The following is a 24882-nucleotide window of genomic DNA, read 5'->3' on the forward strand; positions in this document are numbered from 1 at the left end:
GGGTTGCCCAGGGAGGTGGTTGAGGCCCCATGGCTGGAGGTGTTTGAGGCCAGGCTGGCTGAGGCTGTGTGCAGCCTGCTCTAGGGTATGGTGTCCCTGGGCATGGCAGGGGGGTTGGAACTGGCTGATCCTTGTGGTCCCTTCCAACACTAACTGATTCTATGATCCTACGATCTGGCACCCCTTCATTGACAGTAAAAGCCAAAACTATTGTTCTGAGGTAGATGCTAATGAAACAAAGCTGCTTATTCATCTTCAGCTTCAAAATGTTAACATGGAGGGACCACTTTTATCTTTCCTTAAACAGTAGTCAAGAACAAAGAGTTGTTCAGACAGTGTGCTAGTTTACCAATTTGACTTTCCAGCTTGTGAGAAACATGATTAAATGTGATGCTTATGGGATACCAAACCCCCTCCAACAGCATGTATAGAAAGCTTTACTTTCATATGTTTTGGTTTTCACCAGATATCACTGATAAAAGAAACTGGGAGCAAGAGAACATCCAAGACTACCAGGACTCCCCAGTCCAATCAGCATTACCTCATGTTTCCTGGGGCATCTGTGAAACTGAAAGCGACTTTATATATGGGGAAGTAGAGAACCGGTTAGATTTACTTCAAGAGCAACTCAACAGGTAAAAACAGAGCTGTGACTGGAAAAGGAAACACAGGCTTGAAAAAGTACATAATACAACTGATATTAATGAGACATTAGAGGAAGAATGAATTTGCCCAGAAGTTATAAAAAGCAGTGTGATCTTCAGAAGCATGAAATATGCCTGGTTGGAACAGCACTTTCTTGTCCAGATGCGTTCAGAAGAGCACAAATATCCCCTGAACTCAGCCTTACTTAGAAAAATCCACTCTGGGAATGCTGCTACAGAGTTGTTTTAATTCATTTAAGAATACTTGTGTTACTAACCTCTAGTTTAGTAACCTCTAGGTTAGTAGCCTCTATCAGCTACTCTGGCTTGCCTTGCAGAAAAGCCCTTCTCCTCAACCGACTGTTCAGGAGACCAGAATTTCTTAACCAAGAAGCTGTACAGCAGCACCTAAACTTGTTACATTTCAATCTTGACTCGCCAAGAATTCTCTTTTCTAGGTACTTACACATCCATAAAAATGGCAACTTTCAGTATCTTCAATATCTGAAGTAGTTTCTCTTTCCTGGAGACCCAAAGTAAACAAGCTGACCCTCCTTTAAAAATCGTACTGCAGCCAAATAGCCTTTTTGATGCACCAACTTATTTGCAACTGTCTCTGTAATAGCACTAACACATAGAAGTATACAAAGGGCAAAACACATACAGCAGTTAAAACAGAAAACATGCCCTCTTTGTCAGAATCTATTATTACCTTAGCTTTAGAAGTGTTTCATCCTTCTCTCCGTTGCTCTCTGACACAACCATTCCTTGCTGGCAGCTCAGCAGCGTAGCTTATAGCATCTTAAAATACAGTTACAGAGTTTTGATCCATCCTGCACTATAATTTACCAGGTAATTTCACTTAATTATCAATTGCCCTATGCTCAGGTCTGGGGTGGCTTCTTTTTGTACTTTCTCTCTGCAATGCCATTACTTTAAGTATTTTTCCATGGCAAACACTACGACAGGCACGCAGCCCTAATTACACTTTAGCAGCTCTTCGTTGGCATTCTGTGCTGTGTATTTCAGCAATCACTTTAAAGGCAGGTTTACTGCATATTGCTTCCTTATTCCAGCATAAGCCAATCAAAACATAGTGGTTTTCATTTCTGAATACTGTGCAGCACATTAAGAAGATATTTCCAACGTGCAAGCCTAAGTTGCCATAATTTCTAAGGGCAGTAAATCTAAGTGATCTAAGTAGCTGTAAAGTCATATAATTAAGCAGCTGCATGTTTTCCATCAACTGTGTGTGGCCTTCCAGGTATAATTTTCCCTGAAACTTTAAGCTCTTGCAACTGATTGCATGTCAAATTTACCTATATTTCATCAAACTCTCATGCATGTTCTCAGTGGTTTTCCCGAGTGAGAAAATGTGATTGTTGCTGATCAACTATGATTTAAAGTAGCAGGGATTTTATCAATCATTTAATTCTGCAACTCTGGTCATGTGTTTAGAGCTTTTCACACTTTCAGGTTATTTGGGAACTTGTAACTCTGGTCATGTGTTCAAAGCTTTTCACACTATCAGGGATTTTGGGACCTTAGACCAGCAGATTCGATCCGCTGGACTAAAATTGTGGTTATATCTTCCTGAAGTTTACTATGCCATGGCATAACATTCAGATTATTAAACTGACACAGAAGGAAGGAAAGGCACTGTACAAGAAATACAGCCTAGAGTTATCTCTCTTTCTCTTAAAATAATTGGAATTTAAGAGAATCCAACAGGTTGGAAGAGAAATCCAAGCTCATCCAGTCCAACCTAGCACCCAGCCCTGTCCAGTCAAGCAGACCATGGCACTAAGTGCCTCATGGAAGCTTTTCTTGAACACCTCCAGGGATGGCAACTCAACCATCTCCCTGGGCACCTCCTTCTAACATCCAGCCTATACCTCCTCCAGCACAACTTGAGACTATGTCCCCTTGTTCTATTGCTGGTTGCCTGGCAGAAGAGACCAACCCTACCTGGCTGCAACCTGCCTTCAGGTAGCTGTAGACAGCAGTGAGGAGCACAGAACTGGACATAGTACTCAAGGTGTGGCCTGAGCACACCAAATTAATTCAAAAGTCTGTCCAAAGGGTATTTAGAATTACATTTCTTTCTTTTATTAGGAGAAGCTGGTTTTGTGACATCAGCTCTCACAAAGAAAGGCTGAAACTCAGACATTAGAGCCAATTGTGAATTCAAAAGCTGCTCCATTCACTGTTAGCATTTGATTGGATTTCCCCAATGCTTCAAAGAATGCCTCTAGAAGTCTTTATTCATTAATATTGCATATATAACTTTTCCCTCCCTTCTCCAAGTTTTAAAACAAGTTCATGTCATGAGACCCATGGATGAATGAACAGAAATTTAGATGCTCAGCCCACAGTCCCTATGAAATAGTTCTGGACTCCTCAGTTCAAGAGGGATACTGAGATACTGGAAGGTATCCAGAGAAGGGCAACAAAGCTGGGGAGGGGCCTGGAGCACAGCCCTGTGAGGAGAGGCTGAGGGAGCTGGGGGTGTGCAGCCTGCAGAAGAGGAGGCTCAGGGCTGACCTCATTGCTGTCTGCAGCTACCTGAAGGGAGGCTGTAGCCAGGTGGGGGAACCAGTCTCATCTCCCAGGCAATTAGCAACAGAAGAAGAGGACACAGTCTCAAGTTGTGGCAGAGGAGGTCTAGGCTGGACATTAGGAGGAAGATCTTCATGGAGAGAGTGATTGGCACTGGAATGGGCTGCCCAGGGAGGTAGTGGAGTCACCATCCCTAGAGGTGTTCAAGAAAAGACTGGATGGGGCACTTAGTGCCATGGTCTATTTGATTGGCTAGGGCTGGGTGCTAGGTTGGACTGGAGGTTTCTTCCAACGTGGTTGATTCTGTGAATTTCATTGTCTTTTTTAAATAAAAGCATCTGAGGCAATGAGCAACTCCATCATGATAAAAAATAACATTGGTGTAGCACTTAGTGAAAGCAAGAATCTGCTAGCACAGAAGCAGTTGTTGCTACTGTAGAGAGCCCAAGTCATAACCTTCACGACATTAAAGGCTGCTGGCTCTAATGAAGGGGCAATTAATTCATGCAAGAAGATATTTTTCCAGAATATTGTTTATTAATGTTAATATTCAGAGCTCTCACTCCAAGACCATCAAATTTTAATAATCAGTTCTTTGCACAGTCATGGAAGTTTTACACAGATAACAACAACAAAAAAAAAAATCTAGAAATAACTTGCAAAATATATAAACATTTATTGAACTGGAAGAGAAGGTTCTCATGACCAAATACCACTTGTCCACTAGATGGACTCAAGAAGCTCCTTTCTACTTATGGCAGAAGGCAATGGTGAATCACAAGAAGCTTTAAGTATTTACTCACAAAATATTATTTCCTGACTCCCAGAGCTAGCTACAGCTTCAGACATTACCCAAATGCTTTCAGGCAATTCTATTACTTGTCAGCTGCTGAGACTGCTGATTCTTCCCAGGCTTCTGGGGAAAGGAGGCAGGCAGTCTCTGACCTTGTCCCTTGGCTCCCCTGGATGATCTATCTGTGTATCTCCAGGACTTCCCATCTTGGCAGGAGACTTTCAGGTGTAGGCAGGATGTCTTGCAGTGTGCAGTCTTAGCACAATGTTATGCTGGGTACGTGGGACGATCGCTTGGAGGCATCTAGAGGCTGTTCCTGGTAAACTCGAGGCAGTGGAGTTCACAGGCAGTTTCAGGATGCAGTGAGGCAGCAGCAGCAATAGCAACAGCAGGCACAAATACAACAGCAGAGCACATTGCATTAGCTGCTCAATGCTTATCAATACAGCCCAAGACTAATCGGCCTTTGGGCACAGAAGAGCCAGTCAGAATGGCAGTTATCCAAGCTTGACCACACTAGGTGAAAGCACAGGCTTGCTTTACCCAAATTTGGGAAAAGCATAGGCCTTGCACAAGGCCAACACAAGCTAAGTGTGTGTACCTTGTTTACCACAGGATGCAAACAAGTCTGGGCAGACCAGAGTCCTTAGATTCACTGGCTGCAGGTTCTTTGTCCTCTTTCCCACAGTTGCTGCTCCCCAAAACAGAAGGAGGGAGAGCAGAAAAACATGTCTGGGCAAGCCAGGACATGTATAAGCCTATTTCAGGCTATCAGGCCTACCATGACACTGACAAAGATTTGTTTAGTCTGTCAGAAGATGAGTAGCAATACAGAAGGTTGTATGTCTGCATTACAGTCAGTCATGGCATGTTCTGTAGCTTTCCAGCTGCTGGGAAGGCACAGCAGGCATTGTCTATTGCTGAGGTTTTCACATATCTTGTCAAGACCATTTGAAAATCATTTCAGTGCTATGAAATTTTAAGCACAAACAACATAAAAATTAAGTGAGGGGGAGGTGGTGGAAGAGAAAACTACTAAATCTGAACATCAGCAATGTTGATACTAACCACAAAGCCTGAATACATTCTCACAGTAAGGAGATTTGGGCTCTTGTGGGTTGGTTTGTTTTATGAGCTAGAAAACATGATCCATTTTCTAACTGTGGAAAAACACAGATGTTGTTTTCTGCTTATTTCAGTGCATTGTATTAGCATTAGGACCACCAGAATTAATTGTGGGATGCATCAGAAACTGTGCCACATCCTCAGCCAGTACAAATCAATCTAGGTACAATGGAGAGCATTTACTGCAGTTCATTTCAACCAAAAGCCTGGTCCACTGTGTTACTGTTGTTTGCAACACAAAGGACAGTAGTAAAACATTCTTAATGCAGCAGAACGACCAAAGACAGGCACACAGATATCTCCTGCAAAGGAAAGGAAAGGCAGCAAGCTTTGGAAGGGCTCAGTACTCCCTCTTCTGTTCTTTCCTATTTAAGACATGGGTATGACATAAGAAGCAATAGTTTGGTTTATTAATAAGCTGCAGGTCCCTCTTGATTGCATCTGTAGTGAATGTGTTAAAATAGACTTATTTCTGACCAAAAGCTAACTGATTTTGTGTAATTCTCTAGGCTTGAATCCCAAATGACTGCTGATATTCAAACAATCCTGCAGCTCCTGCAAAGGCAGTCAACACTCATTCCACCTGCCTATAGCATGGTGACTGCAGGGGCAGAGTATCACCAGCCAACAGTCCAGGTGATAGAAAAGCTTCAACCTGTGGCATCAATTAAAACAGACAAAAGTTTCAGTCCTTCATCTCAGGTATGTGCATGTCCAGTAAGATTTAAAAAGGGGTTTACTCATGTTTTTAGCTTCTGATGGAAGGAATGCATGCCAGTCTAATTGCTTGTTCATCAGTTTAAGGAATACAGAAGTATTTTCATGTAGCACCTCCATTGGGGATTTAGACACCCTAGTTTGAGGCCACATCCTCCATGCAGTTTAGACAAATACAGCTAATAATCAGACTGGTTTGCTTTATCATGCTTTTCACAACAGTTAGCAGAAAGTACAAGTACTAGACAGCTATAAACACATTTCCCAAGCACAAGACCTGCCTGCATTGATACATCTGATCCCATTCCTGAAGCCCTGAGAAGCACCATGACTGTGTTTTCATGAAGGCATAGGCCATACAAGTCCAGCTGATGCAGCACAATGCTTAGTCATATATAAGGAAGTGGGAGGGACTAAAACCATTCTTATGTCCAGTTCCTTGCTACTGCTAGAGCTATGAACACACAGATATACCTGTGGTTCCTTATACATTTACCACCTCAACTCTGTTCAGGTGAAAATTTGATGATTTTCCAAATGTGTTTGGGATTTCTGGAGTTTAACAGCTTGGGCATATCATTTCTAAACAATTGGACTTGATGACCTTGAAATAGAATCAGGATTGGAAGAGACCACAAGGGATCAGCCAGTTCCAACCCCTCTGCCATGCCCAGGGACACCCTCCCCTAGAGCAGGCTGCACACAGCCTCAGCCAGCCTGGCCTTAAACACCTCCAGCCATGGGGCCTCAACCACCTCCCTGGGCAACCCATTCCAGCCTCTCACCACTCTCATGCTCAACAACTTCCTCCTCACCTCCACTCTGACTCTCCCCACCTCCAGCTTTGCTCCATTCCCCCTAGTCCTGTCACTCCCTGACAGCCTAAAAAGTCCCTGCCCAGCTCTCTTGTAGCCCCCCTTCAGATCCTGGAAGGCCACAAGAAGGCCACCTTGGAGCCTCCTCTTCTGCAGCCTGAACAGCCCCAACTCTTTTGGCCTGTCCTGAAGCCAGACCTTGCCCTAGTCAGATGTTGGATGACTCTTCTATGGCTCTATGATTCTATGCAGCATACAGTTAGTAAATTAAGTTTGCTTGACTGTGTCAGATTCTTTGTACATATGTTGGAACACATAGGCACAGCACACTCCCCACATCCAGAAGGCATTCCAAAGATTTTCAGAGCAGCAGCACTTTTCAGAGGCATAAACCCACTGTGTGTATACCTGCACAAAACATGCACTCATCACAGAATCACATAACATTGGGGTTGGAAAGGACCTTAAAGGATCATCTGGTCCAATCCCCTGCCACAGTAGGATCACCTACACATGTGTCCAGGCAGGTTTTGAGTATCTCCAGAGAAGCAAACTCCACAATCTCTCTGGGCAGCCCATTCCAGGGTTCTGTCACTCTCACAGTGAAAATGTTTTTCCCCATGTTGGACAACTTCTGCAAATTCCAGGTTTAAAAGCTAAGAATGGAGAGAGCTGAGACTGGAATCCAAATGGTTACAGTGTTCAGAACAATGCAATTCCAGTTCTGCTCTGAAACATAAGCACCAATTCATGAATGTTGAAGTCTATAGTCTGAGATCAGATCTCAGCCATTCTCATTCCTTCAGAAAGGGCTGTTTGTATGTGTATCTTGATGTCATATAAGCAGGTCTGAGGAGGGGACAGGCTTCTACAATTCATCAATAGAATCACATTCAGTTGCATCAAATCAAATACTGCCCCATGTAAAAATATTTCAGTACACCACTGAAAGAGAAGAGAAGAGAAGAGGAGGCTCAGGGGAGACCTTATTGCTGTCTACAACTACCTGAGGGGTGGTTGTAGCCAGGAGGAGGTTGCTCTCTTCTCTCAGGTGGCCAGCGCCAGAACAAGAGGACACAGCCTCAAGCTATGCCAGGGGAGATTTAGGCTGGAGGTGAGGAGAAAGTTCTTCACTGAGAGAGTCATTGGACACTGGAATGGGCTGCCCGGGGAGGTGGTGGAGTCGCCGTCCCTGGAGCTGTTCAAGGCAGGACTGGACGTGGCACTTGGTGCCATGGTCTAGCTTTGAGCTCTGTGGTAAAGGCTTGGACTTGATGATCTATGAGGTCTCTTCCAACCTTGGTGATACTGGGATACTGAAATTTTTTAATGTAGCCTTCCAGCAACCATCTCAATGCACTGCTTCTGAGCAGAACAAGAGCCTGGAAGCAACCAATTTAATTACTATCATATTTCTTCTCCTTTTTTTTTTTTTCCCCAGTGTCCTGAATTTCTAGACCTTGAAAAATCAAGACTTAAATCCAAAGAATCCCTCTCAAGTGGAGTGCATCTTAACACAGCCTCAGAAGACAACCTGGCTTCTTTGTTAGATCAAGAACCTGAGCAGCCTGTAGCATGTTCCCCACAGCATTGTAAAACTTATCTCCAGCCAGTTAGGCACCCTTCCTTGCCAGAATCTTCACTGAACACTGCAGGAATCTTGAGTCTTCATAGGCATGTATCTGATCCTGGTCTTCCTGGGAAATAATACTTTTATACTATTACTTCACATAAAAATGTAAGTGCTTTTAAATGGCTGTTTTCTTTTGTATTTAAATCCTCTCTACTTGACTCAGGGGCTACAAGGAATATACCATTATATGCAAAAGTACTGTATATTTTCCTAAATCTGAAGCTTGTAAGGTAAAGTTGAGCATTTCTGATGTAAATATATATATATACACACACACACTCTAACTCTATGTTCCAAATGTAAACCTGCCAGCATTCTCAAGGCACCTTATATTTTTATTCCTTAAATAACATGCATGTTCTGAAATTGCAGTTTACTTTGCATGGAGATTACCATTTACTGCTGTCATGGAAATAGGATTTTCTTGTGAGAAATGTCTTCAAAGCAAATAATAGACCAAGAACAAGAATTCACGCAGTAAATTCTCTTGCCTGACCAAGCTAAAAGTCAAGCAAAACATCCTTCTAGCTCACTTTGGAATTTTTAGAGTGAGCTTTTTGCAGTTAATCACAGTTATTCTAAATTTAGAGAAAGAATGAGATAAGCAATTCTGGCTTTGCAACGATTAGGACTGAGAAACCAACCTCCTTCCAAAGCAGTTAAAAGTAGGGATAGATTTTAACAGACAGGAAAACTCTGCCTCAGGCTGGGAAATACAACCACAAGTGGCATTGAAAACACTCAACTAGTGTGTCTAGCAGATCAAGGGAGGGTCTGCTTCCTCTCTACTCTGCCCTGCTGAGACCTCATCTTCAATACTGCCTTCAGTTTTGGGCTCTCCAGTTGAAGAGGGACAGGGATCTGCTGGAGAGGTCCAGTGGAGAGCTATGAGGATGATGAGGGGCCTGCAGGGCATGGCTTATGAGGGGAGGCTGAGGGACCTGGGGCTGCTTAGTCTGGAGAAAAGAAGACTGAGAGGGGATTTGATAGATGTCTATAAACATCTGAGTGCTGGTCAGGAAGCGGAGGACAGGCTCTGCTCACTGCTCCCTGGGATAGGACAAGGAGCAATGGGTGTAAGCTGCAGCACAGGAGGTTCCACCTCTTCACAAGGAGGAACTTCTTTCCTGTAAGGGTCCCAGAGCACTGGCACAGGCTCCCCAGACAGGTTGTGGAATCTCCTTCTCTGCAGACATTCAAGGCCTCTATGGATGTGTTCCTCTGTGATCTGTGCTAGATTGTGTGGTGCTGCTCTGGCAAGGGGTGCTTGGACTATCTCCTTGGATCCCTTCCAACCCCTAACATCCTGTGATGCTATAATTACCTTAGACAACTTTAACTAATCAAATCATTAAAAAGAAAACATAGAAGTTAGCTCTCATGAACAGACAGGTCCTCTCCATCCATCACACAAACCTAACTCCTACACAACATAGGAGCCCACAGGAGTTCCTTTTGTTCAATACAAATTAGTAACACTCTGTTCAATTAAAAAACTACTCCACACATTGGTGGGGTTTTTTTTTTGTGTGTGTTCTAATCCTTAGGGCAGTTGTTTGCAGTTACCTGTTTTTACTGCCTGACCCCCTTTCTACAGTGATCCTAGACAGGATATATGTATATGTGGACACACACCACACACACATTCCTGTATGTGTGCCTGTGTGTATTTTATATCTGTATATATATGTGTGTATATATATTTATATACACCTAGCACAAGTGTGTGTATATACCTACACTTACATGTAGGAGTATAGATATAGAGCTAGATATATATATATATGTAAATATGTAAAATCACTTTTAGGAAGAACTGTAAACTTTCTTATTACAAAATGAGTAAGATTAGCTCGTGTCCAAAGCTGACTTCATTAGAATTAAAAGTTATTTAAGGTCTGTAGGCTTTAAATACAGTATGTACTGTACATGCATAATGCTTTGTGTATACTTAGATTTAATTTTATTAAAACATTATTCTGCTTCAAATGTTGTGTTTCTTTTAGAAGGGACTGAGCTTTTTATTACTGTTCTTAAATATTTAAATGTTCATCTGATTTTTTTTCCCCCCAACTCTTAAAGCTTTCATGTGAAATTCATCTAAGAAGAGAGCTGCTTTCAGAAAAGGATGTAACCCACTTACTGGGGGAGCAGTTCAATTTGGACTAAAACCAAGTTAATCTGGTCTAAACTAGTGCAATGCTATAGGGGTTGACCCTCACATTACTAGGTACATACATTGCATGTTGCAGTCAGAATATCTAACACATTTAGTCATACACAGCCAGTAGATAAATCCAAGGTGGCTGAATCTTCTCTCTTAAAATTAGTGAGTGTTGAGCTATTGAGCAAGGCTCTGCTTTACCTTCACATATAAAGATACAAAAATTAGCCAAATACCTTTGTAAGTGAATAAAGGAGCCAACCAAGATCAATTTTTTTCTGCCTCATGCTCCTGTTGAAAGCTCCAAATGCTACAAAAAATATTCATCTACAGAAGTAGTTGGTTAAAGAAACCAACCAAGATCAAGTTTTCTTCTGCCTCATGCTACTGCTGAAAGCTCCAAATGCTACAAAAATGAACCAAATACCTTTTTAAGCTAATAAAGAAGCCAATCAAGATCAAATTTTCTTCTGCCTCATGCTCCTGTTGAAAGCTCCAAACGCTACAAAAATTAACTAAATGGCTTTGTAGGTGAGTAAAGAAACTAACCAAGATCAAGTTATCTTCTGCCTCTTGGTACTGTTGAAAGCTCCAAATGCTACAGAAATTAACCAAATATCTTTTTAAGCTAATAAAGAATCTAATCAAGATCAAATTTTCTTCTACCTCGTGCTACCGTTGAAAGCTCCAAATGCTACAAAAATTATTCACCTACAGAAGTAGTTGGTTAAAGAAGCCAACCAAGATCAAATTTTCTTCTGCCTCTTGTTACTGTTGAAAGTCCAAATGCTACAGAAATTAACCAAATACCTTTTTAAGCTAATCAAGATCAAATTTTCTTCTGCCTCATGCTACTGTTGATAGGTCCAAATGCTGCAGCATGCTGACTGCTCCTGCTTCTACCGCTAAGAGGAGATCTGTACTGCTTAGTGCCTTGCAGGATTGGACCCTGGGTGACAGCATCATTGAGCCAGTCAGAATCTCCCCGTGGAAACAGGAGTACTAAATAACAAAGTGAAATAGCCTCTGCTTGCCTGCCTTTCTTTTCTGTTGTTTCAGAGCCCACATTACCAACTGCTGCTGGATCTCAGTCTAGTAACTCATGTTGGTGTCTGTTACAATGAACAACCTAGCACGTTTTCCAGATTGTGTGTTTGTGGTTATGATACATTTAAAAGAAGTCTGATCTGATGAAAATAAAATTAGCAGAACCAGCATAATGCATGAGCATTGCTTTCCAAAATGCCTTTATCCAGTTCCACCGCTTGGTATTTCACATGAACACAGACTGAGCAAAACAAGTGGACTGCAGCAGGACTGCTGTGGGGGGGGAAAGACAGCAAATTTATTAGTCAAGAGTGAAGGAAAAGCTTCACTTTTGGCATTTATCAGGAAGAAAAATCTCGAACAGGAGCAACTAGGGAAGATTTCACAATGTTATGAAGATTGTAAGCTCCTCAGACACGTTCCCACTCTGTTCACTGAGTGAACACATTCTCTGGTTGCATCACAGCTGCTGCCCATGGATGAACCTTTTCCTGCTGCAGGTTGTGTCCCAGCAAACACCTCTTTTGTGAGCACAGGCCACTTACCAGAGCTTCTGCATGACTCCCCAGTATAAGCAGCATGCAAAAACTTCAACTGCATTGCTTCACACGGCCTCTGACTGTCTGCTTCGGTGAAGCAACTTGAGATTTGCCCACAGATTACTAAGTCCTCCTGTTTAAGAGCTGCTGAGCTATCCTGGACACGAGCAGAATTGCAGAAGATTGCAATAGCAGCACTGCAGAAGGTATGATTCCTCAGTTGTAAGTTGTACATAAGATAAGAAGATTTGATGTTTCTATGATCTGTAAAACATTTTGGCAATGTGAACATTAGTATTTAGGGTTGGTCCCTTTACATGTTGGCTTAAATCAGAAAGAAAACCATTCTAATGGAGCCAGCAATGCAAATAAAACAGCAAAGTTTCAGTGAAAATACTGATAAGCTGTGGAACTGATTAGCACATTTTTCAGATTGGGAATTTGAGTGCATCCTCAAAAAGTCTGCTGATGATACCAAGCTGTGTGGTGCAGCAGGCAGGCTGGAGGGCAGAGACCCATCCAGAGGGACTTGGACAGGCTGGAGAGGTGGGCACAAGCCAAGCTCAGGAGGATCAACAAGACCAATTGCAAGGTCCTGCAGCTGGGTCTGGGCAATGCCAAGCACAAACCCAGGCTGGGCAGTAACTGGCTGGAGAGCAGCCCTGAGGAGAGGGACTTGGGAGTGCTGAGAGATAAGATCAACAGGAGCCAGCAGTGTGCACTTGCAGCCCAGAAAGCCAAGCAGAGCCTGGGCTGCATCAGGAGAAGTATGGCCAGGGAGATGATTCTCCCCCTCTACTCTGCTGAGACCCCATCTGGAGTGCTGCATCCAGTTCTGGAGCCCCTGGGACAAGAGAGATGTGGAGATGCTGGAGTATGTCCAGAGAAGGGCCACTGGGTTGATCAGAGGGCTGCAGCAGCTCTACTATGAGGACAGACTGAAAGAGTTGGGGCTGTTCAGCCTGCAGAAGAGGAGGCTCCAAGGTGACCTTCTTGTAGTCTATCAGTATCTGAAGGGGGCCTACAAAAAAGCTGGGGAGGGACTTTTCAGGATATCAGGGAGTGACAGGACTGGAGGGAATGGAGCAAAGCTGGAGACTGGTAGGTTCAGGCTGAATGTGAGGAGGCAGTTGTTGGAACTAGATGATCCTTGTGGTTCCTTCCAACTCTGTCTGATTCTATGATTCTTTTCACAGCCTATAATCTAATTCTTCTCACCAAAACATTCCTGCTAGTTTCAAACCAGCACAGGAGATGATTCCAAAGTACTGAGGTCTCCTGAGAAGGAAGTGATGCCTGTGAGTGAACCCCCATTGGCCTAGTCTCACTTTGAAATTGAGCATCAATTGCAGGTGTTCAAGAGACATGTGCTCATTGCCACTTTGGGATGTGGTTTAATGGCCATGGTGGTACTAGGGTGAAGGTTGGGTTTGATGATCTTTCCAACCAAAACAATTCTATGCCAAACACAGTACCACTCCCCCATGAGCTTCCAATGCAACCAAGTGCTTAAGCACACCGTAAATGAGTAGAAAGAAACAGCTAAACATAGAAGAACTAAGCCTAAGTAAAGAGGTCCAGCCAGCACCCATGGGATATGTTAAAGTAGCCATCAAGTCTCTATCCTGGGGTGGCCCCCCAGCCTTTGAGCCCCTCCACCATTCACCTGTAGTGCACCACAAGGACTCACCGGTGATGACAGGAGGAGGACCCCTTTGCCCAGTTGGGCACAGCTTGGGACTTCTCCCCTTCCTGGGGCAAATTATAAAGGGCAGTGGGTGGGGAGGTAAAGTGGTCACACCTGTCATGGGAGGAGACTCCAACAGAAGCCAGGTGCTCTGGGTTTGGGGGATAAAAGGAGGAAATGCAGTGTGGGGCTGGAAAGGGGCAGATATGGTGGGAAAAGGGAGGTGGTGCTGAAGGGATGGTGTTGAAAAGAGGATGGGGTTGGTGTCTTCTGCCAGGCAACCAGCAACAGAACAAGGGAACACAGTCTGAAGTTGTGCCAGGGGAGGTCTAGGCTGGATGTTAGGAGGAATTTGTTGGCACAGAGAGTGATTGGCATTGGAATGGGCTGCCCAGGGAGGTGGTGGAGTCACCATCCCTGGAGGTGTTCAAGAAAAGCCTGGATGAGGCACTTAGTGCCATGGTCTGGTTGATTGGCCAGGGCTGGGTGCTAGGTTGGACTGGATGATCTTGGAGGTCTCTTCCAACCTGGCTGATTCTATGATATGCTTTCAATGTTAAGATGTAGATGGAATTAAGTATTAATGCTAAGATAAAAACCAGGAGAGATTTAGATTGCATATTAGAAGAAAAATCTTTACTCCAAGAGTAGTCAAGCGTTGGAATAGGCTGCCCAGGGAGGTGGTGGAGTCACCATCTCTGACAGCCTTTGGTGGGTCTGTGTGCTGCAGAAAGGCTTATCTTAGAGAAGACTGTGGACTGCTCAGCTCAGAGGGGTTGCCACCACTGGAATGCCTGTCTGTCACTGCTGGCCTGGGAAGTCACTGCATGCAGAAAACACTGACACACCAGGGACAGGCCCTAGGAACTCAGGAGCTGTGAGTGTGAGGGTTTGGCTGTTACCTGCCCCACACACACTTAAGAAAATCACCCAGACTAGACTCAGCTGCTTTGGAAAACTGAATGAAGCTTAGCACAGTATACACGCAGGTATTTACAATACATATAGCTAGAGACAGAAACAGACAAGTTAAGAAGCAATACAGAAGCACAGCAGCCCTCCCAGAAACCTGAGTGCCCAGGAGGGGCTCCCAACCGCCTTCCTCCCACCCCTCTACCTTACCCCAGACTTTGCCTCACGCTCAAGGTGAGTTTGGAGGGTCGGCAGGGGGGTTAGGAAGCAGAAGGATTACTCAGGCAGCAAGTTAGAGAGAAAAGTGCAGCCCAAACCCCAGAGAGGGACTCTGTTATCTATGTTTGTGCTCTTGTTCTTATCCATCTCAGCAAGCCTATGAGTGCAGCAGACATCCCCACTGCTCTTCACATCATCTCATTCTTCTCGCCAGAATATCCCAGCTAGGCTCAAACTAGCACGGCGAGCAATAGATTTCACTTTCCGTTTGGGTGTCTTTAAACCTGGCAAAGGCTTCCCGTGAAGCATTCAGGAGTCACACTGGGTCACGGCACTCCCTCTCGCTGACGGCCCGGCCCGGCCCCTGCTGTCAACACCCGGAACTCGCAAACGAAACCGAAAGTGGCGCCGGAGCCGGGGTGAAGCGGGACGGGACGGACCCGGAGACGGCCTGAGGCGGCACAGGGCGAAACTTGCTGCCGCCGAGCCAGGTCCCGCCACCTGCGGAGGTTCGCGGGAGCCCGGACGCGGTTCAGCGCCGGCGGAAGCGTCCCGCAGCGCCGGGATGGCAGAGGCGGCCCGGGACGAGCGCTTCCTCTACATGATCGCCTGCTTTAGGCCGCGGCTGAAGCAGTGCATCCGGGTGCAGCCGGTGCTGGACCAGCTCTGCTCCCTCAGCGCCGAGGAGAAGGAGAAGGTGCGGGCGGTCGCCCTGCAGCGGGGCGATGTGGAGGGGGCGGAGGAGCTGCTGCGGGCCGTGGAGCGGGGCCCCCGCGGCTGTGGCTGGTTCCACGAGTTCCTGCAGGCGCTGGAGAGCGGCGGCTGCAACCTGGCCGCCTGCTACTTAAACCCCAGCCTCAGCCAGCTGCCCTCGCCTGACGAGGAGGCAGACCACGACCTCTGCGTGCACTTGGTGCAACTACTCCACAGCACACTGGTGGATAAAATGCGCCCCGTAGAACTGGCGGAGAAGTGCTTGGAGATGGGCATCTTCCAGGAGGAGGACCTGGATCGGGTAAGTAGCCTGCTTGTCAGGCCGGGCTAGGCTCCAGGCAGTGCTGCAGACCTGGGCCACTACCAGGAGCTGTGGGTCAGATAAGAGGCCGCAATTAGAAAGGGCTTTGTAAGTGCAAAAACAAAAGGGAGAGTAGCCAAAGCTGTGAGGAGGAAGAGGGTAGCCCAAAGCTGTGAGGAAAGAGAGGGTAGCCCAAAGCTGTGAGGAGGAAAGAGAGGGTAGCCCAAAGCTGTGAGGAGGAAAGAGAGGGTAGCCCAAAGCTGTGAGGAGGAAAGAGAGGGTAGCCCAAAGCTGTGAGGAGGAAAGAGAGGGTAGCCCAAAGCTGTGAGGAGGAAAGAGAGGGTAGCCCAAAGCTGTGAGGAGGAAAGAGAGGGTAGCCCAAAGCTGTGAGGAGGAAAGAGAGTACCCCAGAGCTGTGAGGAAAAAGAGGCTGTGTTCCAAGTGAACCACTGTAGACTGTTGCCAATGGGCAAGCAAGTAGGGTGCCAGCTAAGAACCACAGAAAGAAAAATGCCATCAAGAGGATTAAGCTCCGTGTCTAAGTCGTAGGAATGCGGCTGGCTTTACTGTTAGTTTCAGTTTTGCCATCGTCCTTTAGGCTCAGTGGATGATTAAATGTCTTCTGTCTCCTGAACCATACCAGGAAGTAGCAGTAGTCTCTTGAGTCGAAGCAAAGCTTCCAGTTTTGCAACAGGTTCGCTAAGCAATGTTGTACCAGACAGTGAAGCTGAGCAGAAATGCCAGGTTGACAAGAAAGAGAGAGTGTTAACTTCTGAAGACATTTGCCAGTGTTTGCTCAGTTTAGCTAAGGATTACTTGACCAGCATGAAAGTTATTTGGAGCCCCAAAAATGGGACACCCAGAAAGTGTTAGAGGAAGAAACTAAAATAACACTTGCCATAGAAGTAGGGGGGAAACTGGGAAAATAAGGATGGGACTACATCATATTTGCACTCTAGAGCTTCTTAGGTGGTTTCTCAGTTAAATGAGAGTTGTATAAATAATTCCATCTGATGACTGTCAGGTAGAGGTGGAGGCTGACTATATCCTCATGGATGCTTGTGATGGTTTGGGTGTTCCCCACCCACGCTTTGGAAAATCACCCAGTCTAGACTCAGCGGCTCTGGAAGTTGAATGAACTTTATATTTACAGCTTAGCACAATATACAAACAGATAGTTACAATCTATGCAGCTAGAGACAGAAATAAACAAGTTAAAAAGCAATACAGAAACACAACAGCCCTCCCAGAAATCTGAGTCCCCAGGAGGGGCTCCCAACCACCCTTCTACCTTCTTCCCACCTCTCTACCTTACCCCAGACTTTGCCTTACATATAAGGTGAGTTTGGAGGGTTGGCAGGGAGGTTAGGAAGCAGATGGATTTAGTCACACAGATGGCAGGTTAGGTTAGAGAGAGAGGTGCAGCCCAAAGCCCAGACAGTGACTGCCTTATCTGTGTTTGTGTTCTTGTTCTTACACATCTCAGCAAGCCTGTGAATGCAGTAGACATCACTGTTGTTTTCTTCTCACAGCCTGTAATCTAATTCTTCTCACCCAAACATTCTAGCTAGGCTCAAATTAGCACAGATGGGAAGCAGGGCATGGTAACAGAGTAGAAGGAAGCAAGAGCCTTTTTTAGGAGGTTACTGGCTCCATTCTTTAGTAACAGGTCCATGTTGGACTGAATGATCTTGGAGGTCTCTTTCAACCTGGTTGATTCTGTGTCATTCTTCTGCTGCTGGTGTTACCATTAAGCCCATCCTTACACATCACAGGCAACAACGAGATGCCAGTTTGAACCCTGACGCCTAGCCTTTCACTTTTTTATTACTCCTCCCTTCTTCTGCTTACCATGTGTTGTGGAGGCAGGGAATTGATGTGACTGAGTCAGGAATTATGAAAATAGAACTATATTTTCTTGCAAACCCTGCCCCCAGACTATATACAAAACTAGTTAAGGTTTATTTACAGATTCTAATTCGATTGGGAATTCTTCAAAGGCTGTTGTGGACAAATTTAGAGTCAGGAAATGGAAAAGGCTAAGCTATAAACACAGCTTTATCCCATGGTCAGTTAGGCTGAGCAGAGAATTAAGGGAAAAACAGGCTTTACTCACAGAGGTGAGATAGGCATTCCACGATGATCCCTTGCTGGGTCTCTCTGCTGCTCAACTGCCTTCTGATGCTGCTAGCAATATCCAACAGTCTGGAACCACACAGCAGAAGCCCAAGGCCAGTGGCAAAGCTGCCAAACTCAGCAATGTCTCTGGACATGGCTGCTGCAAGACAGGGATCTGTGGAAGCGATGCTGGCTCAGCAGGAGCAGGGGAGAGCCAAATTGTCAGGGCCTCCCCAGCTCATAATGGCAGCCAGTAAACTGGCCGTGATACGATCCGAGAGTAGCCAGGTCTGGGTGCCACTGGCAGCTCTCTCAAATGGACCCCAGGACTTGCCACGCTCACAAGTTTGCACAGAATGGTGCACAGTTGGGGAGAACCATCCAAAGGTAGGGATGGTGTAAAACTGAGAGCTGTGTAAAAAGGTAGGAGCCGTCCAAAAGCGGGGACAGTCCAAAACAAGAATTCTGTCACGGCAGGAACCTGTCCTGTCAAGAACTCTGTCCAGGCAGGAACTCTTTCATGAGGCTGTAGAAGAGTAAGTTTTGCTGAACATCTCTTACCAGAGTAGCAAATGAAGAATCATCCTAAAGGTCCTGCCATGTCTTGCTGCAGTTTCCAAAAGTCCAGGCAGGAACTCTTTCAAGGCAGGAACCTCCTTGCACCTTCTCCCTTGCTCTACTTATGCTCTCCTAGACAAAGTGTCCATTTGCCATTTCATACTGGGCATGCAAACCCAGCCAACCACCATCCTGATTCCAGCATGGGCTTCCACATGGGTCAGCACACCTGTGAAAGGCACCTCCTGCTGTTCCCCCTCCAAGCCTGCAGGGCAGGGGGGAAGCAGTTTTCGCCGCCGCCTTCTCCCCATTCAAACCCATGGAAGGTGGGGAGGGAGAAGAAAGGAATTTGGAATGCTCCAGAACACCATGCACTCCCTTCCAGTGTCCATTCTCACTCTGCAGTTGCTATTGTTATGCCTACCCACCTTCTTGCATATCAGAATGGATGGTAAGAGTCTCAAGACCTTGCACTTGAGGACTGAACACCTGTCTCAGGTTGCTTTGCTTTTGGTATGGGCGCTGTGTTCTTCATGTGATGACATGTCAAGCTCTGCTCGTGACCACCTCAGGGCACTTTTTCCATAGATTCTTTGAGGGTGATAGCTACTTCCTTAGATGCTCTGCTGTTGTCTCTCAAAGTGGGAATTGAGATGATGGAGGCAGAGTTTAAGGAAAAATGTTTCATTATGTATGAGGTCATGCACAGGTCTGAGTTCTGATAAGCTGCAGGAAAAATCACTTCTTGAGGTTAGCTATTCCCAAAACCAGCATGAACACTGGTTACTGTTCTTTGTTGTTGTTCGGTGTTGCTATTAGTATAACCATTGTCCAGTATTGCCAGTCTTGAATTAAACTTCAGGCCTCAAAAGTTGTATATGTCCTGCCTAAAACCTCATGGGATAAACACAAGGACAGACAAAACTGCAGTACAATTCTTCAGATGAGTGCCAGGCCCATCTTTAAGCTTATTTCTTATCATAGAATCAAGCAGGTTGGAAGAGACCTCCAAGATCATCCAGTCTAACCTAGCACCCAGACCTATCCAGTCAACCAGACCATGGCACTAAGTGCCTCATCCAGTCTTTCCTTAAGACCTCCAGGAGACTGTGCCCTCCACCACCTCCCTGGGCAGCCCATTCTAATGCAAATCACTCTCTCTGCCAACAACTTCCTCCTACCATCCAGCCTATACTTCCCCCAGCACAACTTGAGACTGTGTCCCCTTGTTCTATTTCTACTTGCCTGGGAGAAGAGGCCACCCCCCACCTGACTACAATGTCCCTTCAGGTAGTTGTAGACAGCAATGAGGTCTGCCCTGAGCCTCCTCTTCTGCAGGCTGCACACCCCCATCTCCCTCAGCCTCTCCTCATAGGGTTTGTGTTCCAGACCTTTCACCAGCTTTGTTGCCCTTCTCTGGACACCTTCCAGCACCTCAACATCTCTCTTGAATTGAGGGGCCCAGAACTGGACACAGGTCTCAAGGTGTTGCCTGAGCAGTGCTGAGTACAGGGGCAGAATAACCTCCCTTGTCCTACTGGCCACACAGTTTCTGATGCAGGCCCGGATGCCACTGGCTCTCCTGGCCACCTGGGTACACTGCTGCCTCATCTTCAGCCTACTATTTTAATGACAACAGGGAAATGCCTGTGTGTATATAGTATTCTTACCAACATCTCTGAACCATTTCCAAAGTCTGAAGATTGTTCTTTTTTTGTCTCCAGATCCACACTGTTACTGACAATCGTGGGAACAGAGATGGTGCAAGGGAGCTACTGAGCAGAATAGTGCAGAAGAAAGGCTGGTTCTCTCCTTTTTTGACTGCTCTGCGTGAAACCCAACATGGAAGCCTTGCAGATGATTTAAGTGGAAATACAAGAGGTAGTCATTTTATTTCAGTAGTACTAAAGTATAGGTTTTGAATAGCTCTCTTTTTCTTACTGTTGCTTAGAGCTGTGTAATGCATTGGATTGGAAGGGACCTTTAAAGGTCATCTAGTCCAATAATCCCTGCAGTAAGCAGGGACATCCCCTAACTAGATGAAGTTGCTCAGAGCCCCTTCAAGCTTGACTCTGAATGTCCTCAGGGATGGGGCTCCCACTGCTTCCCTGGGCAACCTGTTCTAGTGCTCCACCACCCTGACAGAAGGCAACTTCTTCCTAATGGCCAATCCAAATCTACCCTTCTCTAGTTTACAGCCATTGCTCCTTGTCCTGTTGCTACATGTCTTTGCAAATTGTCTCTCCCCAGCTTTCTTGTAGGCCCCATTTAGGCACTGGAAGGCTGCTGAAAATCTCCCTGGAGCCTTCTTTTCACCAGGCTGACAATTCCCACCTCTCTTAGCCTGTCTTCACGGGAGAGGTGCTTCTGATCATTTTTGTGGCCCTCCTCTTAACCCTCTCCATCAGGTCCATGTCTAGGCTGCAAGTGCACATTGTTGGCTTATGTCCAGCTTCTTGTCCACCGCTACCCCTAAAAAGACTGTTTCCACAGGGATGCTTTCTGCCACATCCTCCTCTATCTTGTATTGATAAGGAGGATTGTCCTGACCCACTTGGCCTTCTTGAACCTCATGAGGTTCACCAGGGCCTGCTTCTCCAGGTCCCTTTGGATGACATCCCATCTCTCTGGCATACTGACCACTCCACTGAGTTTACACAACCCCTATGAGGAGAGGCTGAGGGAGCTGGGGGTGTGCAGCCTGCAGAAGAGGAGGCTCAGGATAGGCCTCATTGCTGTCTACAACTGCCTGAAGGGAGGCTGTAGCCAGGTGGGGTTGGTCTCATCTGCCAGGCAAGCAGCAACAGAACAAGGGGACACAGTCTCAGGTTGTGCCAGGGGAGATCTAGGCTGGATGTGAGGAGGAAGTTGTTGGCAGAGAGTGATTGGCATTGGAATGGGCTGCCCAGGGAGGTGGTGGAGTCACCATCCCTGGAGGTGTTGAAGCAAAGCCTGGATGAGGCACTTAGTGCCATGGTCTAGTTGATTGGCTAGGGCTGGGTGCTAGGTTGGAGTCTGATCTTTGATGTCTCTTCCAACCTGGTTGATTCTGTGATCTGCAAAGCTGCTCAGGGTGCACATATTCCCACTGTCTATGATGCAATGCAGGGTTCTCACTGTATTGATTTTGCTGTTACACTTCTACAGAGATTTCAAAATCAAGTTACTTAACAGCTTGCTCAATAGATTCGTAAACACACAAAGTTGTTATTAAGCTTGTGTCCAAGACCAGACTGTATGAGGCCTTTAGCAACCTTGTTTACTGGAAGGTGTCCCTACCCATGGCAGTGGGGTTGGAACTAGATGATCTTTAAGGTCCCTTCTAACCCAAACCATTTACATGGTTCTATGTACTGTGTCTACAACTACCTGAAAGAAGTTTGTAGCCAGGTGGGGATTGGTCTCTTCTGCCAGGCACCCAGCAACAGAACGAGGGGACACAGTCTTAAGTTGTGCCAGGGGAGGTCTAGGCTGGATGTTAGGAGGAAGTTGTTGGCAGAGAGAGTGATTGGCACTGGAATGGGCTGCCCAGGGAGGTGGTGGAGTCACTGTCCCTGAAGGTGTTCAAGAAAAGACTGGATGAGTCACTTGGTGGCATGGTCTGGTTGACTGGATAGGGCTGGGTGTTAGGTTGGACTGGCTGATCTTGGAGGTCTCTTCCAACCTGGTTGATTCTATGACTGTATTGTGAATGTCCTTGTGATAAAAATGAATCCTTACCTTTTATAACCCTTTTATAACCTTTTCAGGATTTCTGCTTCACCACAGGGATTAGTGTCTCCTTTATAGAGTGATTTTCACATATAGGTGGCATTTCTCAGCATGCTGCAGTACCTCTCTGTGAGGACAAAACATTCATCAGGCTCAAAACTTTGCATGAAATATTTTATGGATAATAAACTAATTAAGAGATCACCAAAATGAAGCTGAAAGAGATTTTTAGCTGCTAATTTTTAATCCTGTAAAATGACTCCCCTGGATCCTTAAATAACAAATAGGAAGCAGCCCCCAAAATACTCTGTCCCTAATTTTTACTGGGCTCTGCATGTCTATGATGAGATTTTGAGATCAAAGCACTTTTACAGATCTCTTATTTAGCAGCTTCAGTCTTCTGGCTTGAAGAACTCATCAGAATGATGTTTTTGGACTTGCTAGCTGCTGCATATTGGACAATGCATTAACATTAGGATAAGAGGGCTGTGAATGTATCAGGTCCACTTGAGGACAGCAGTCTGACAGACACAGATAAGCAGCTGTCACGTTGGAATGTGCAGGTCAAAGGTGGTTGAGTATTACACTCTGCTAGCATGGGACCAACCAAGCAATTCAGATGCTAGGGTGGACCTGATACTCATTTTGTGTTGCAGCTTTGTTAGGCTTAAATTCTTGACATTGTTAATTTGCTATTGGTAAGGTAAACAAGGTAATAAATACATTGCAAATCCTTTACTTGTTTTCATCTTTCATTCTTTCCAGTCTTGGCATTTCTGAATTTTCAGCATAGTGCAGATTATGTAGGGTAAAATTTAAGTTTAATTCAGTTGTTTGATACAATACTCCATAGTTTTTTCAGTAGTCACAGAATCAACCAGGTTAGAAGAGACTTCCAAGCTCATCCAGTCCAACCTAGCACACAGGCCTGTCCAATCAACCAGACCATGGCATCCAGGCTTTGCTTCAACACCTCCAGGGACGGTGACTCCACCACCTCCCTGGGCAGCCCATTCCAATGCCAATCACTCCCTCTGACAACAACTTCCTCCTAAGATCCAGCCTAGATCTCCCCTGCCACAACTTGAAATTGTGTCCCCTTGTTCTGTTGCTGGTTGCCTGGCAGAAGAGACCAACCCCACCTGGCTACAGCCTCCCTTCAGGTAGCTGTAGACAGCAATGAGGTCTGCCCTGAGCCTCCTCTTCTGCAGGCTGCACACCCCCAGCTCCCTCAGCCTCGCCTCACAGGGCTGTGTTCCAGGCCCCTCACCAGCTTCATTGCCCTTTTCTGGACATGTTCCAGCAACTCAACATCTCTCTTGAATTGAGGAGCCCAGAACTGGACACAGGACTCTCAGGCAACAGAGGCCCTGAAAGAAACTATACAGATTATTTGGAAAGCATTCATTTTCTTTCTGTGCTCAACACTAAAAGATAGTGTCTTAGATTTTCTGTTTATTTTCTAGGAACAGAGAATGGACAAAATGGGATGAAGAGCAGTACAAATGAAGAAGCAGAAGTAACAAGCCAGCCAGGATATGCCATACTGGAGGATTTGAAGCCACAAGGAAAAGTGAATAATAGTTTCAACAATGAGAGCAGTACATTGGAAACAACTTCAGGTATGTCTTCTAACCAGTATTTTGTACTGGCACCAGTTAAAATTTAGTAACTTCAAGTAAACAAGAGAACATTGCTGGTAAATGAGCTTCCATCTTGCTCAAATATTCAGGATCCTGCTAGGAGCAGATGTGGAGCTGTTGGAGGGTAGGAGAGCCTTGCAGAGGGACCTTGACAGGCTGGATGGGTGGGCAGAGGCAATGGGGTGAGATTGAACAAGGCCAAGTGCAGGGTTCTACACTTTGGCCACAACAACCCTAAGCAGCACTACAGGCTGGGGACAGAGTGGCTGAGAGCAGCCAGGCAGAGAGGGACCTGGGGGTGCTGGTAGAGAGGAGCTGAAGATGAGGCAGCAGTGCCCAGGTTGCCAGGAGAGCCAATGGCATCCGGGCCTGCATCAGGAACTGTGTGGCCAGCAGGACAAGGGAGGTTATTCTGCCCCTGTACTCAGCACTGGTTAGGACACACCTTGAGTGCTGTGTCCAGTTCTGGGCTCCTCAATTCAAGAGATGTTGAGGTGCTGGATGGTGTCCAGAGAAGGGCAACAAAGCTGGTGAGGGGCCTGCAGCACAGCCCTGTGAGGAGAGGCTGAGGGAGCTGGGGGTGTGCAGCCTGCAGAAGAGGAGGCTCAGGGGTGACCTCATTGCTGTCTACAATACCTGAAGGGAGGCTGTAGCCAGGTGGGGTTGGTCTCTTCTCCCAGGCAAGCAGCAATAGAACAAGGGGACAGAGTCTCAAGTTGTGCCAGGGGAGGTCTAGGTTGGATGTTAGGAAGAAGTTGTTGGCAGAGAGTGATTGGCATTGGAATGGGCTGTCCAGGGAGGTGGTGGAGTCACCATCCCTGGAGGTGTTCAAAAGAAGACTGGATGAGGCACTTAGTGCCATGGTCTGGTTGATTGTCTAGGTCTGAGTGCTAGGTTGGCCTGGATGATCTTGGAGGTCTCTTCAATCTGCTTGATTCTATATGCTAGTGTGTAGGTGAAGGGAATGAAGTTTGGGGTTTTGT

General features: G+C 46.0%; 2 protein-coding genes and 1 long non-coding RNA gene across 6 annotated transcripts in view; 2 read left to right on the forward strand and 1 right to left on the reverse strand.

Moving 5' to 3' along the window:
- KCNH7 (potassium voltage-gated channel subfamily H member 7) overlaps window positions 1-10275 on the forward strand; it is a 212292-nt gene extending 202017 nt beyond the window's left edge. For all 3 annotated transcript variants that reach the window (XM_064164067.1, XM_064164073.1, XM_064164079.1), the window contains 3 exons: window positions 467-635; window positions 5631-5823; window positions 8095-10275. In XM_064164067.1, the coding sequence (XP_064020137.1) occupies window positions 467-635; window positions 5631-5823; window positions 8095-8361 (629 nt within the window). In that variant the 3' untranslated portion in view covers window positions 8362-10275. The remainder of the gene's footprint in view (window positions 1-466; window positions 636-5630; window positions 5824-8094) is intronic.
- A 1498-nt stretch (window positions 10276-11773) lies between these two features.
- LOC135186456 (uncharacterized) lies at window positions 11774-13789 on the reverse strand. Its single transcript, XR_010306888.1, has 2 exons — window positions 13727-13789; window positions 11774-12300 (listed from the first exon to the last, which is right to left on the reverse strand). It is a non-coding gene; the product is annotated as an uncharacterized LOC135186456 (long non-coding RNA).
- A 1415-nt stretch (window positions 13790-15204) lies between these two features.
- Window positions 15205-24882, forward strand: part of IFIH1 (interferon induced with helicase C domain 1) — a 35957-nt gene continuing 26279 nt past the window's right edge. The window contains exons 1-3 of one of the 2 annotated variants that reach the window (XM_064164090.1): window positions 15205-15869; window positions 20270-20426; window positions 23723-23878. In XM_064164090.1, coding sequence (XP_064020160.1) covers window positions 15420-15869; window positions 20270-20426; window positions 23723-23878 — 763 coding nt within the window. In that variant the 5' untranslated portion in view covers window positions 15205-15419. The remainder of the gene's footprint in view (window positions 15870-20269; window positions 20427-23722; window positions 23879-24882) is intronic. The other variant, XM_064164087.1, reaches the window with a different exon arrangement.

This window comes from Pogoniulus pusillus, chromosome 2 (genome assembly GCF_015220805.1).
Source record: "Pogoniulus pusillus isolate bPogPus1 chromosome 2, bPogPus1.pri, whole genome shotgun sequence".
Taxonomy (NCBI): domain Eukaryota; kingdom Metazoa; phylum Chordata; class Aves; order Piciformes; family Lybiidae; genus Pogoniulus; species Pogoniulus pusillus.